We start from the raw sequence: 15,072 nt of genomic DNA on the forward strand, positions 1-15,072 counted from the left end.
AAAATAATATTGTGAGCTATGAGGTCGTCAAAATGAATGATTATTAATTAGTTAATGGAAATGAGGGATAATTAATGTTATTGAGGTTAATAATATTGTAGGAATGAAAAAAGGCATAACTTATGTGATTTTATCTTTTTTTTTTTTTCATTTAAAAAAAATACAAAACCAAAGCCAAAACCAGTCTCTGTGTTTAGGCAAAACCAGATATCAAATTAGAACCAAAAGCAGAAAAAATGAACTAGCGCACATCTGTAAGCATTTCAAGTACACCTTGATAACTTCTACTGTGAAAAGGCTGCAGATTTAGTAGACACAAGTTGGTCATGCTCTTGACTATAGCACATTTTTCATTACTTAAACACAGTCTGAGATCAGCATCTTTTGGAATGGCACAAGCAGCCAGCATAAGTCTCCCATGAGTTGCCAGTGCCCAGGATGTCAGTAGACCTCATCCAGCAGCCTGGAATTATCCATGACCATGACATCATTGTTGATGGCTTTTTGTTGTTCAAAAAGCCAAGCAAGCATAAAGGAAGTGCTATTTCATCTAATGGGATCCTCCATTTTCACATTGTGCAATGACAATTTCTGCACACATTGAAGTGTATATATGTAACCTGTTCAAGGCTGTGAAGAATTGATTCAATAAAGTGAAAGCAGATTTTGCACTGCAGCAACAAAATGATCTCTCCCAATGACACAAACAGCCAGCATGAGCCCCTTGTGAATGCCATAGCCAAAGATGTCATCAGGCTGGAATGCTTCCATGGCATAGTTGTTGATTGCTTCTTGTTGCTCATTAACTTACAAGTGAACATATTGAAATGTTATTCCAGCTTCTAGGGTCTTCCATTCTCAGCTTGTTCATTGCCAATGTCTTCCTAACCTAAAGTGTGTGTAATATGATCTAGTTCTGGCTGGGTATGATTTATAAAGGCCAGTACTCACCAGCCGATATCAGAGAGATGTGTGCTGAGCGAACCGCTCAGCACACATCTCTCCCGGCGCTCAGCACAGCACGATCTGTGCTGAGCGTGCGGGGGGAGATGGGGGGGCCGCTCACTTCACCCAGCGGGTGAAGTGAGCGACCCGCTAGATTGGCCTGCATGCAGGCCAATCTAGCAGCAGCGATAGCGATGCGCGGGGCTGCGCATCGCTATCGCTGAGGGGGCTACACACGGAGCGATCGTGCTTAAAATCTAAGCAATCTAGTCAGATTGCTTAGATTTTAAGCAGCGATCGCTCCGTGAGTACCCCCCTTTACAGTGAGAGCAGATTTTGCAGACCAACAACAAAATGCTTTGTCCACAAAAAGCATAGTATATTGTGTCACAGGGTAAACTACCTCCCATCTAGGGAGAAAACTGCAACCAACCTGATTCATTGTTACCACCCTATACTGAAACTGATTACTAAAAGCTTTACAGTTCTGTATTTATTGACATTGCGTACTATTTTGTGTCCAGAGTAAATGTAATCCATAATAATGTCAAAAATACATATGTGAAAAATATTCAAATGGGTGGATAGTTTTTCGAGATGCTATCAAAAATAGATCCAGATACCATATGTAAGTGAATGTATACCCTTATTTTCATATTTTAAGCAGGTATAGAAAACAGTTTTAGTGAATTTGCATATATATATATATATATATATATATATATATATATATATATAAGTACATATCAGGAGCACTCACCAGTCTTCATAAGCCTTATTTTATTAGTAACATCAGGAAATCAGCATAGGGGTATCGACGTTTCGGCACACGCAGGTCCCTTTGTCAAGATCACAAGCCAGTGTGAGTAACACACTTTTATACCCATATAGCCCTCCCCTTCATTAGATAACCAGAAACACCTGTGTTATAATCAAAGAATTATATACAAAAGCGCTGAATATACCAGCACAAACAACACTTATCATGACAAGACAACATCTATAGACATACATCACAGTTATATTAAAATCAATGTGTAAACACTCAGAGTTATATACTCAGACAGCACAGTAATGCGGTTTGCGTTCCACTGCGCCATACTTCCTGTATTTGGAACGCATCTTCCGGTCACATGACCGGAAGTACATGGTACTACAGAGCAAAGCATCTGGAAAGCGTCCCCATGGCAACCCGGCCTTTCTAATATCTATCGGGCACTTCAGATAATCCCCCCAGGGAAAAGATACATAAGAGCGCACGTAGTCTGAATTAAATATTAATTTATATATGTATATATGTAGCACTGTGCGTGCTGATGGGGGTGTGTGTATGTGTGTGTGCGCACTTGTGTGCACGCACACATATATGTGCTCAAACACTGTGCGCTTTTATGTATCTTTTCCCTGGGGGGATTATCTGTACATTGACACATGCGGATATCTGGTATAAGATGTACTCCATTCATTGTGTACTCACAGTATATTACTTTGCTAGTTGAATATTGTAATGTGATTTAATGTTATATTACTGACTATTATAGGCATCTAAGTATGTATTTCTGGTATTGGAATGTTAATATTTTGACATTGAAGTGCCCGATAGATATTAGAAAGACCGGGTTGCCATGGGGACACTTTCCTGATGCTTTGCTCTGTAGTACCATGAACTTCCGGTCATGTGACCGGAAGATGCGTTCCAAGTACAGGAAGTATGGCGCAGTGGAACGCAAACCGCGTTACTGTGCTTTCTGAGTATATAACTGTGAGTGTTTACACATTGATTTTAATATAACTGTGATGTATGTCTATAGATGTTGTCTTGTCATGATAAGTGTTGTTTGTGCTGGTATATTCAGCGCTTTTGTATATAATTCTTTGATTATAACACAGGTGTTTCTGGTTATCTAATGAAGGGGAGGGCTATATGGGTATAAAAGTGTGTTACTCACACTGGCTTGTGATCTTGACAAAGGGACCTGCGTGTCCCGAAACGTCGATACCCTTATGCTGATTTCCTGATGCTACTAATAAAATAAGGCTTATGAAGACTGGTGAGTGCTCCTGATATGTACTTCTATATTTGAATGGACTGGTCCTGGTGACACATGCCCATAATGATGCTACCCCAGCAATTGATATAAAAGGCTAGAGTGTGGACTGTATGAGAATATATATATATATATATATATATATATATATATTAGCTAAACAGAAGCCCTCTGATAAAGTCCAAGTAATGAAATGCTTAGGGGCATGGCCTGATGTGAACAAGAGTGTCCTTTGGAGCTACTTGCTGTATTGCCTGTTGGATAAATTATTGCTCTTCAAAGTTACGGTGGTTTACCACCGTTAAGGGTACTTTACCTGTAAACTGTTTTTTTTTTTTGTGAGAATAAAAATGTTTTAAAGACTCATGCACTATGGAGCACCCTATTTCTTCTCTTTGTGCTATAGATACTACATGTGTGTGGATACAGGAAACCAAGGGGCGACACCGACCTGAGTGAATAAGGTCATGGTGCAAGGAAGCCAATATACAGGTTCACAATAGACCACGGCTTGTGAGAAAAATATTAGTGCACTAATTTTTTATTTTTTCTATATATACTGTACAACAGGCATGTCCAAACTGCGGCCCTCCAGCTGTTGAGAAACTACACATCCCAGCATGCCCTGACACAGCTTTAGCATTCTGTGACAGCAAAACTGTGTTAGGGCATGCTGGGATATGTAGTTTCACAACAGCTAGAGGGCCACAGTTTGGACATGCCTACTGACAATATAGATTCCACAGCTTACACAGAATCAGTGGATTTCCATGCGTTAACCCCTGGTTTAATTGAATAGCTTTTCCGATCACTGTGCAGTCAATTAACTGCAGGGAAAACCCCACAACTAATTTAATTCTAGATTGTGAAGAATTGCTCTTAGCTGGTCCAAATAAACAGCACACAACTTTCTAATGGTAAACGTAAAATAAATTAATTTAATCTTTACTGAGAGCAAAATACTTAATATCAAGATAGGCAGGCTAGGGTGACGCATTTCGCCATGCACCCCTGCAGTAGTCACTTGCATCTCCCTTCCAGGAACTCTCAGAGCTGAAATAAAAAAGGCAAGCATGCAGTAGAGTGATTTTAATAAGGCTTGTAAAATAGTGGTGCAGATATCTGATGTTTTTATTGAATTTTTAATATGCTAACTTTACTAAATATTGCTTTTGCTTCCCTATTTATTTTATGATACAGAAGCTGATTAGACGCTACACTGCCAGCAGGCTTTTATTCTTATTTTATTACAGTATGGATCCATTCATAAAGAGCAACTCCTTGTCTCTCATTATGCACTTAATTTATTGCTTTTTGTGTTTCCCCTATTAATTCAGTTTCTTGCCTGAGCACACTGCATTTTTGTCACAGAACAGTATAAAAACAGGGAAAGTAAATGCAAATCAGGAGGCGCTTTAGGTTTGTTTTCTAGCAGTGAGAGTTTACACTATGGTAATTGCAAAATCAATAATAGCTGAACTTGTTTCTATGGATTATAGTATATGTAAGTAATGAGAAAAAGCATAGATAATAATGACATTTATTTAGTAAGATGCTTGTATTTATAACTGCACAGGTATATAGAATGTTGCAGAAAAATAAACACTATTTATATCATGATTGTCACTTAGAAAAATATGTATTTGTATGTTCGTAGATAGCTGTTTTGTCTTTTTTTACAAGTGTACCTCAATCTACAGCTAGGAAAATACAGGAACTGCTTCTTGAGTGCATTTATTGCTTTTGCATAATTTATAAACTTAAGGGACTGACCATCATCCATCTCTGCCAGAGGCTGGAACTGAGGGACCAATGGATGGGACTGTAAATTAGATGCCGTGCTCCTGCTGAGCCTGTGGCACAGTCCTCAGGTCAATAAGAGAATTTAATGCTAGAGATGGACGTGTTTTCTCACTGTGCCATGTGGGCCCCAGTACAGAAGAAGCTGTTGGCAGACACAGTGACTGTCCAAATCGTGAAACTGTCAATCACTGTGTGTGTTGGGAAAGAAGCCTGTGCATTTTTAATTGTCTTGGCAGCCGTGCTGCTTACATAATGGACACCAGTAGGTCTCAGTCCTTCGCCATATGCTTAACTCTGGAGAGAAGAGGCTTCTGGGTGTAGTTGTAATTACCTCATGCAGAATTAAGTGGACCTTGAAATTAGAACTGGACAGTTGGAGGCAGGAAGCTTAACACTTTGATGGAAGTCTACATTTATACTGACAAGATGTTTAACAGGATGGTCTGTATATCCGGCACGGAACAATGAAGAAAAAATATATTTTCTTACATATGTATTTAACTCTATATGTTTTTATTTTGGTTGCCTTGAACACGTGAAATAGTCTGAGTGTTTTAACAGTAAAATTTTCATTGTTCAGTTTGGTTTATTTACATGAATAATTTACATTACAATGTAGGGTTAAGCACCAGTAGTATTATGATCAGTGCTCAAAGTGGGGTGATATATGGCAGTATAATATATCGCTGCTTCCCGCTTCACACTTAGAACGCAGTGGCGCTGGCTGTGGCACTGAATATGGGGTTCTAGTGCCAACAGAACATCAACAGCAGATGATGTGTTTAAACTTGGCATCGTACGGAAGCCAATTGCAACTAGCGGACTGGCGGCCAATTATCTCCATCTACCAACTCTGAAATAAGCCAAGATAAAGTAAATACAGTAAAAATCAGTATTGACCAATGAGATCATGTTGAGTTGGGCACAAAGTGCATTTTGTTGCATAAAATACACATTTTAGGTCTGCACATGCGTACAAAGCACTACTACTACTACTTACTTATGAATGAAGAAGATTGGAGGATGGAGTAGGTGTGTAAGTAAGCCAAATATTATATATGCGTGTTGGAACACAGGCATCCTATGAAGAATGAGACACAGACACCTATCCACCCGTTAGAAGTTGGGAAACTTGCAGGTGCAAGTAAGAAACACTGATGATCACACTAAGCCACAACATATGATTGGCTGATTGGGTCTTAGCATCTGCCACTGCAAAAATAAACATTGCTGCAGCTAAAACATTATCCTATACTCAAGTATTGTTGACACTTAATTGTATTACTTGATTTTCAGCAGATTCACATTTCTATATATGCACAAGTGGGGGCAACAGAACACAGGGAAAAAAACATTATGGGGGTTTTCAATTAAGTGCAGTTTTTTTGACTGGTCAAAAAATGGCACTAATTCAACACATGGTATTCAATTGCGTCGAGTCGGCATTGCTGAAAATTGCACCAAAAATGGGCAAAAAAATGCCTGTAAATTCACCAAAACACGTGCATCAGCAGCAAATTCACCAATAAATGTGGTTTTCGCCAGTGCAGGGTTTTTCCGCCAGTCGAAAAAATGGCACGTGTATTGAATAGGTAGAATGTAGGAGATCCCACCACCCTCCCTACTATCAGAGGTCTCAGTGGTTGCCCCGACACAGCCTCTACACTGCCCAGCAAAAATGTCATGGTCCAAGCTGGGATGTCATGGTGATTGAAGCTGGGTGAATATGGGGTCAGTGTCAGCATGGTCACTACATAGTAAGGGGGAGTGAGAGACAGGGAGAGAGACGTGGGGCAGACAAAGAAACGCGTAAGGGAGAGAGGGAGAGGCACGTCAGAAAAAGAGGCAAACATGGGGGAGAAGGATGAGAGAAAGATACTGTACATGGGGATAGGGACAACAGAGAAGGGATTAATCATTCATACATTAATGTTGTCCTTTTCACAAATATTAAAAATCTCTCTCTCAGGTGCTATTACAGAGTAGTTGCAGATTATGGTTCAGTTAAAATGTGCTACTGTATTCATATTGTTAATTGCGGTGACATCTTATGACAACATATCAAAACCTTATCTAGGACCAGGTCTTTTAATTTTGTCTTTTTATATTGTTGTCAAAGCATGTTTACCGACAGTCCATCATAGTTCAACTAGATGTATTTAATTTTGTGCTCCAGATACACTGTCTGTTTGCCACATTTTTAATTTGTGTTGACATTTATTTTGAAAAGGATATTGACACTTTTCTGCATTTTTCTTTTCAGTGTGACAGTGACAGTGATCAAGAAGAAAAGGTAAAATCTGATCCATTATTTTTATGTGATTATTTTCCTACTTGCATAAATATTTTTTTACAGCACTGTGAGTTACTCTGAACAAATATGGATCTTGTGGGCACCTAACACGTAATAGTAAGCCAGATAAAGTAAAATTAGTTTTGCTATAAATGATTTATATTATCAGTTAAATGTGAATATTTTTATTTTCTTATTCATTACTTGTTATTAGAAGTCATATTATTGTACTTAATAAAAATCAGATTAAAATGTTATTTTCTGAGATAGTTGTTGGACTACTTAAATTAAAAGATGATGTGAATCTAACTAGAACATATCAATTGTCACATGTCAGTAGCATAATACTGTACCTTTACTTTATTCTTAGTTTTAGAATTTATATTGTAAAAAAATATATACATATCTTCTTGTACTTTTACAAAATGGGCAAATACAACCATTGTGGATTGGTGGAATTCCCTGTTTTGTGTATGATTGGGGTAACAAAATCTGCAACATGTGGGGTACATCAGTCACTAATTCTGACCAAAAAGTGATTGGAATCGGTAAATCAAAAAACTTTTTCAACATTTTGGATTTTACCGATCAATTGTGGCTGTAGATTGCTAGTGCCTAGTAACAATCAGCCAATTTGTTACTAGAATTTACTGTTAAAATGGGCACTTTCATGATATGCAGTTCTGACCTTTGGAATAAAAAGATCTGGAAATCAGTATAAATTATCAGTAATGTATTTGCGGATATTGGTGAATTAGGGAATCATTAGACTGGGGAACAAATGTACAATCAGTGAATTTTGTTTTATTGATTGCTTATGTATGTCCCATTCAGTGGTGGATTTTACCCCCCAGTAAAATTTGCCACCTCAGTGAGCTCAGCTGAAACAGTCCAGTCTGTGACTGAACTGGATTTAATGTGACTGGCAGTGACTTCCTATTGGAACTTCTAGTACAGACAGTCTCATTGAGAGTTGTTTCCTCCCTCTGGAACTGCCAGACCGGGATTCAATTAGCAGAAAGTGTGATTCCAGTAGGAAGTCATTTCCTGCCTTTCATGCAGCCCTACCCGGCTTCTATGGGATACAGCCTATGCAGTCCATGGAAGCTGGGGTTTTGTGCATGTGCAGTCAAGCTGCCGCTTGTGCTCATTCATTGGCCCCAGTGTCTGCCAGATTCTTTGCGTAGATGCTGGGACCCGGCATCCTCCTAACCTCCTTCTCCTCTTCAGGCATGGATAGCAGCAGCCCCCCTACCCAAAAGAGGTAGGATCCACCACTGGTCCCATTAGTAACACACATTGGTGTCGGCACTTATAAGTAAATAAAATGTTGTCATTACACTGGCCCAGAGCAATAAGGTTTAAGTTTAATGTGGCCGGGCCTGTCCCTGCAGATATGTAAAAGCCCGAGCTGCCTTGCAGTTCCTCTAATGTATATAACATTTTTTTTACATATTTCAAAAATAGTAAACAATTGAAAAACTTACAAATTAAAAAAAAAATATTCGTAGATCAGAAGATATTTTAAAAGGTTTTCATCTATTAGTGCCATTCTTTGATAACAGAACAAGCATAACCGTAACTGTAGAAGTACAGCAATACGGATGGTGTAATGGTTAGCATTACTGCCTCACAGCACTGAGGTCATAGGTTAAATTCCCACCATGGCTCTACCTGTGCGGAGTTTGTATATTCTCCCCGTATTTGCGTGGGTTTCCTCCAGGTACTCCGGTTTCCACCCACAGTCCAAAAATATACTGGTAGGTTAATTGGCTCCCAACAAATTAACCTTAGTGTGACTGTGTCTGTGTGTACATGTGATAGGGAATATAGATTGAAAGAAAATAGTAAGATATTGAGAATCTGCGCAAACATTATCGGTGCAGCTAAAATCTATAGTTCTCAGTGCATATCCCCTTGCACCAGAAAATGTAACAGATATAGTATAAAGATTGAAAAATAGATCAAAGCGCTCCAACAACACCCAAATTTATATATACACACCAATGGGTGGGGAAATAAACAAATAGCAGTACCGTGCTATATAATATCCAAATAATGATATTTTCAGGCTCTGTAATGGATTGTAGCTCCTTCACCTATAAAAGAGCTTTTTAAGGCTCATAGAGGGGGTAGAAAAGGAAAGTGCAATAGTGCAAATTATCTTTTTTTACAATAAGGAATTTATTTGATCCATCACATTAATACCTAACAAAAGCAGTCACTGGCGTATAGACATCCTCATAGGCAACAAAAGCAACAGGTGTCAAAGTCTCTGAAGATCACAGATAGAAACTCCACGGATGAATATTTCAGTGACAAGGGGGTAAATTTACTAAGATTCGTATTTTCCCGTTTCAGGTCAAAGTTCAATCACGAATGACATCGAAAGTGTAAAACTGCAACTTTTTGAATTTGTTACGATGGATTTACTAAGCTGTCGTATTCGGGTTCTTCTTTTCTTCCGATGTCGATGTCATTCGTGTTTTTTTTGTGTTTTTTACGGCAGTGATTAGCAAAACACTGCCGACTTTTTTACAATTAATCTCGGCCGGATCTGTGTGATCCGTGCTGGGGTTCAATATTTTTTTTTTTTTAATTAAACACTGTAAAATTTAAAAAAAAAATTGCGTGGGGTCCCCCCTCCTAAGCATAACCAGCCTCGGGCTCTTTGAGCCGATCCTGGTTGCCGAAATATGGGAAAAAAAATGACAGGGGTTCCCCCATATTTAAGCAACCAGCATCGGGCTCTGCGCCTGGTCCTGGTCCCAAAAATACGGGGGACAAAAAGAGTAGGGGTCCCCCGTATTTTTAAAACCTGCACCGGGCTCCACTAGCTGGACAGATAATGCCACAGCCGGGGGTCACTTTTATATAGTGCCCTGCGGCCGTGGCATCAAAAATCCAACTAGTCACTCCTGGCCGGGGTACCCTGGGGGAGTGGGGACCCCTTCAATCAAGGGGTCCCCCCCCCAGCCACCCAAGGGCCAGGGGTGAAGCCCGAGGCTGTCCCCCCCCATCCAATGGGCTGCGGATGGGGAGGCTGATAGCCTTTGTTGTAAAAGAAAATATATTGTTTTTAGTAGCAGTACTACAAGGCCCAGCAAGCCTCCCCCGCATGCTGGTACTTGGAGAACCACAAGTACCAGCATGCGACGGAAAAACAGGCCCGCTGGTACCTGTAGTACTACTACTAAAAAAATACCCAAAAAAAGACAAGACACACACACCGTGAAAGTATAATTTTATTACATACATACACACATACATACATACATACTTACCTTAAGTTCCCACGCAGGTCGGTCCTCTTCTCCAGTAGAATCCAAGGGGTACCTGTTGAAGAAATTATACTCACGAGATCCAGGGGTCCAGGGTCCTCGCGGAATCCAGGTGTAATCCACGTACTTGAAAAAAATAACAAAACGGACACTCGAGCCACGCACTAAAAGGGGACCCATGTTTGCACATGGATCCCCTTTTCCCGACTGCCAGAAACCCACTCTGACTGATGTCTAAGTGGGTTTCTTCAGCCAATCAGGGAGTGCCACGTTGTAGCACTCTCCTGATCGGCTGTGTGCTCCTGTCCTAACTGACAGGCAGCACACGGCAGTGTTACAATGTAGCGCCTATGCGCTCCATTGTAACCAATGCTGGGAACTTTCTTGCTCAGCGGTGACGTCACTTTAGGTCAACCGCAGGGCAGAAAGTTCCCATCATTGGTTACAATGTAGCGCATAGGCGCTACATTGTAACACTGCCGTGTGCTGCCTGTCAGTGAGGACAGGAGCACACAGCTGATCAGGAGAGTGCTACAACGTGGCGCTCCCTGATTGGCTGAAGAAACCCTCTTAGACAGAAGTCAAAGTGGGTTTCTGGCATTCGTGGAAAGGTGACCCATGTGCAAACATGGGTCCCCTTTCAGTTCGTGGTCGGGACACCGTTTTGTTATTTTTTTCAAGTACGTGGATTACCCCTGGATTTCCCGAGGAGCCTGGACCCCTGGATCTCGTGAGTATAATTTCTTCAACAGGTACCCCTTGGATTCTACTGGAGAAGAGGACCGACCTGCGTGGGAACTTAAGGTAAGTATGTATGTATGTGTGTATGTATGTAATAAAATTATACTTTCACGGTGTGTGTGTCTTGTCTTTTTTTGGGTATTTTTTTAGTAGTAGTACTACAGGTACCAGCGGGCCCGTTTTTCCGTCGCATGCTGGTACTTGTGGTTCTCCAAGTACCAGCATGCGGGGGAGGCTTGCTGGGCCTTGTAGTACTGCTACTAAAAACAATATCTTTTCTTTTACAACAAAGGCTATCAGCCTCCCCATCCGCAGCCCATTGGATGGGGGGGGCAGCCTCGGGCTTCACCCCTGGCCCTTGGGTGGCTGGGGGGGGACCCCTTGATTGAAGGGGTCCCCACTCCCCCAGAGTACCCCGGCCAGGAGTGACTAGTTGGATTTTTGATGCCACGGCCGCAGGGCACTATATAAAAGTGACCCCCGGCTGTGGCATTATCTGTCCAGCTAGTGGAGCCCGGTGCTGGTTTTAAAAATACGGGGGACCCCTACTCTTTTTGTCCCCCGTATTTTTGGGACCAGGACCAGGCGCAGAGCCCGATGCTGGTTGCTTAAATATGGGGGAACCCCTGTCATTTTTTTTCCCATATTTCTGCAACCAGGATCGGCTCAAAGAGCCCGAGGCTGGTTATGCTTAGGAGGGGGGACCCCACGCAATTTTTTTTGAAAAAATAAGCACTTTCCCACCCCTTCCCACTGATATACATGCACGGATCTCATGGATCCGTGCATGCCTATCCAATCACGAATAAAAAAAAAAAGGTCTGTTTTTTTTTAGCACTTTTTTACGAGTTGTAATTTTTCACGGCAGTGTTTGTTTGTTTTTTGCTTTGCACTTCTTAGTAAATGACCGAGATTCATACTTAAACAGCCGCGTTTTGACCGATGGTGTATTCATTCGTAATTTTTTACTTGGACTTGCAAAAAATTACGAATGCCCTCATCTCTGCCGTGATTAGTGTTTAGTAAATTACCGAGATGACACTTTGATGAAAAAACGGCATCTCGGTCAAAATCGGGAGCTTAGTAAATTTCCCCCAAGGTGTAACCCCTTCACACCTGTATGAGCATAAATCGCTCGTGGGGGGTATAAATGGATTTATACCCCCCACGAGCGATTTATGCTCATACAGGTGTGAAGGGGTTACACCTTGTCACTGAAATATTCATCTGTGGAGTTTCTATCTGTGATCTTCAGAGACTTTGACACCTGTTGCTGTTGTTACCTATGAGGATGTCTATACGCCAGTGACTGCTTTTGTTAGGTATTAATGTGATGGATCAAATAAATTCCTTATTGTAAAAAAAGATAATTTGCACTATTGCACTTTCCTTTTCTACCCCCTCTATGAGCCTTAAAAAGCTCTTTTATAGGTGAAGGAGCTACAATCCATTACAGAGGGAATATAGATTGTAAACTCCACTGGGGCAGGGACTGATGTGAATGGGCAAATATTCTCTGTAAAGCGCTGCAGAATATGTGTGCGCTATATAAATAAATGGTAACAAATAATACTTGTTAAGTAGTCTTCGGCATTCAGCGGCCTATCATGACATCATGTGGAGTTATTCTAGTGATAGCCTTGTTATTGCATGCTATAATCCTGTGTTACATAGCATTATATGGAAAATAAACTATATAATATATAAAATACCCCCTTTGGCCTGCAATAGGGTTTTTGCCCTTTGGATAAACAAAATATAATTTAGAAATCTTCTGTCTGAGAATGTCCAACATTTTCAATCATCAGTATTTGATATCTGTGCACAATAGGCTATAGGTTCCATATTTCATGTCTACATAATGTAATGCTATATTTCTAATTATGCATCTTCTGACCTACTTGTATTTTGCAAATTAAAAATATAATGAACCTATCAAGAATAAATTATGTTTACATATCAGTAATTTTTGTTATCATATAGATGCCGTATACTCTACATTATTGGGCCAATTTTACCATCATAAGTTTACTATGTGGGTCTCCCAGTTTATTCCTAATGGCTGGTCTCCCTGTTGCCCCTTACTGTGGGTCTCCCTGTTACTCCTCACGGTGGCTCTCCCTGTTATCACTCACGGCAGGTCTCCCTGTTACCCCTCATGGTGGGTCTCCCTGTTACCCCTCATGGTGGGTCTCCCTGATAACTTTCACTGCAATTCTCCCTGTTACCCCTCACGGCAGGTTTCCTTGTTACCCATCACTGTGGGTCTCCCAGTTCCCCCTCATGGCGGGTCTCCCTGTTACCCCTCATGGCAGGTCTACCTGTTACCCATCACTGTGGGTCTCCCTGTTACCCCTCACTGTGGGTATCACTGTTACCCCTCATGGTGGGTCTCCCTGATAACCTTCACGGCAATTCTCCCTGTTACCCATCACTATGGGTTTCTCAGTTCTCCCTCATGGCGGGTCTCCCTGTTACTCCTCATGGCAGGTCTCCCTGTTACCCCTCACTGTGGGTCTCACTGTTACCCCTCATGGTAGGTCTCCCTGTTACCCCTCACTGTGGGTATCCCTGCTAACTCTCATGGTGGGTCTCCCTGATAACCTTCACGGCAATTCTCCCTGTTACCCATCACTGTGGGTTTCCCAGTTCCCCTTCATGGCGGGTCTCCCTGTTACCCCTCATGGCAGGTCTCCCTGTTACCCCTTATGGCGAGTCTCCCTGTTACCCATCATGGCAGGTCTCCCTGTTACCCCTCATGGTGGGTCTCCGGGTTACCCCTCATGGCAGATCTCCCTGTTACCCTCATGGTGGGTCTCCCTGTTGCCCCTCATGGCATGTCTCCCTGTTACCCCTCACTGTGGGTTTCCCTGTTATAGGCTGACCAACCCAGTCTGACCTAGTATGGATAATATTAGGTTTGGAGTAGTATGCCGTTTATTACTTCTATTTATGTATACTTTTGATTTTCTTAATGACAGTCATCATCATCATCATCATCATCATCAAAATAATGCCAGCAATACCTTTACATGATAGCTAATAGCATATCATGATGAGGCCACATACACATCTTTAGATAGCTACAAATCAAAACACTCACAAGAGGTCACAATTCTGCAGATGTAATGTTACTTCTGATTTCTGCCTGCAGTTTATTTATGTAGATATGTATGCAGGGTCAGACTGGCCACAGGGTAAACCACCGGTGGACCCCACTGCCTGTGGGCCCTACTCCTCCTCTAGGGATCAGTTTCCATACTCTATTCTAGTGCACTTGAATTATGCATTATACCTATGTTACATTATACTTCACAAGAATATGGTTTATTATATATTTACCAAGGGGAGCAGAACATGTACTCTATAATGGTTAGCCAAACTCTGTGGTGCTGGCCACGCCCCAGTGGAGTCTGGCCACACTCCTAAGCATAGGCCCCTACACCAGCACCCCCCGGTGGGCCCTTCATGCCCCAGTCCAACACTGTATGTATGTGCTAGTAAGCAGGCCAAGTGTCACCTGCCTAAAACCACATAGTCTTCTACTCCCCTTTATACAGATTGTCACTCCTATTTCTACTTACACTATGTTAGGCAAATATTCAGGCACTATTTCATTTATCATTATCTTCAGTTTATTTACTCTAAAACTAATCATTATTGAGTATGTGTGCCCATGTTGTGGTCAGTCAGGTAGAAGCACAATCTACTGTGCAATTTCTTTCCATACCCAGAATTTTTTTTATTCATAATATCTGGGTTCCTTACCAAATACCCCTGCTTTGACAAAATACAAGAGCTATAAGGCATGTTTGATGCATGTAATTTGTATTCAGTATATGCCGCCTGTTATAAAATGGAAGACATCATCATTTGAACAGGTCAAGCATATTCAGATGAAGACAAATGGTGCTTATTTGATTTTCTTAAATTCAGGAAATGAAAAAAGTGCTCTCTGGAG

General features: G+C 41.2%; 1 protein-coding gene across 10 annotated transcripts in view; it reads left to right on the forward strand.

Moving 5' to 3' along the window:
- AUTS2 (activator of transcription and developmental regulator AUTS2) overlaps positions 1-15,072 on the forward strand; it is a 1,933,147-nt gene that overhangs the window by 1,311,774 nt on the left and 606,301 nt on the right. For all 10 annotated transcript variants that reach the window (XM_063953747.1, XM_063953750.1, XM_063953749.1 and 7 more), the window contains one exon: positions 7,060-7,089. In XM_063953747.1, coding sequence (XP_063809817.1) covers positions 7,060-7,089 — 30 coding nt within the window. The remainder of the gene's footprint in view (positions 1-7,059; positions 7,090-15,072) is intronic.

The sequence above is a fragment of the Pseudophryne corroboree genome, chromosome 2, assembly GCF_028390025.1.
Source record: "Pseudophryne corroboree isolate aPseCor3 chromosome 2, aPseCor3.hap2, whole genome shotgun sequence".
NCBI lineage: Eukaryota > Metazoa > Chordata > Amphibia > Anura > Myobatrachidae > Pseudophryne > Pseudophryne corroboree.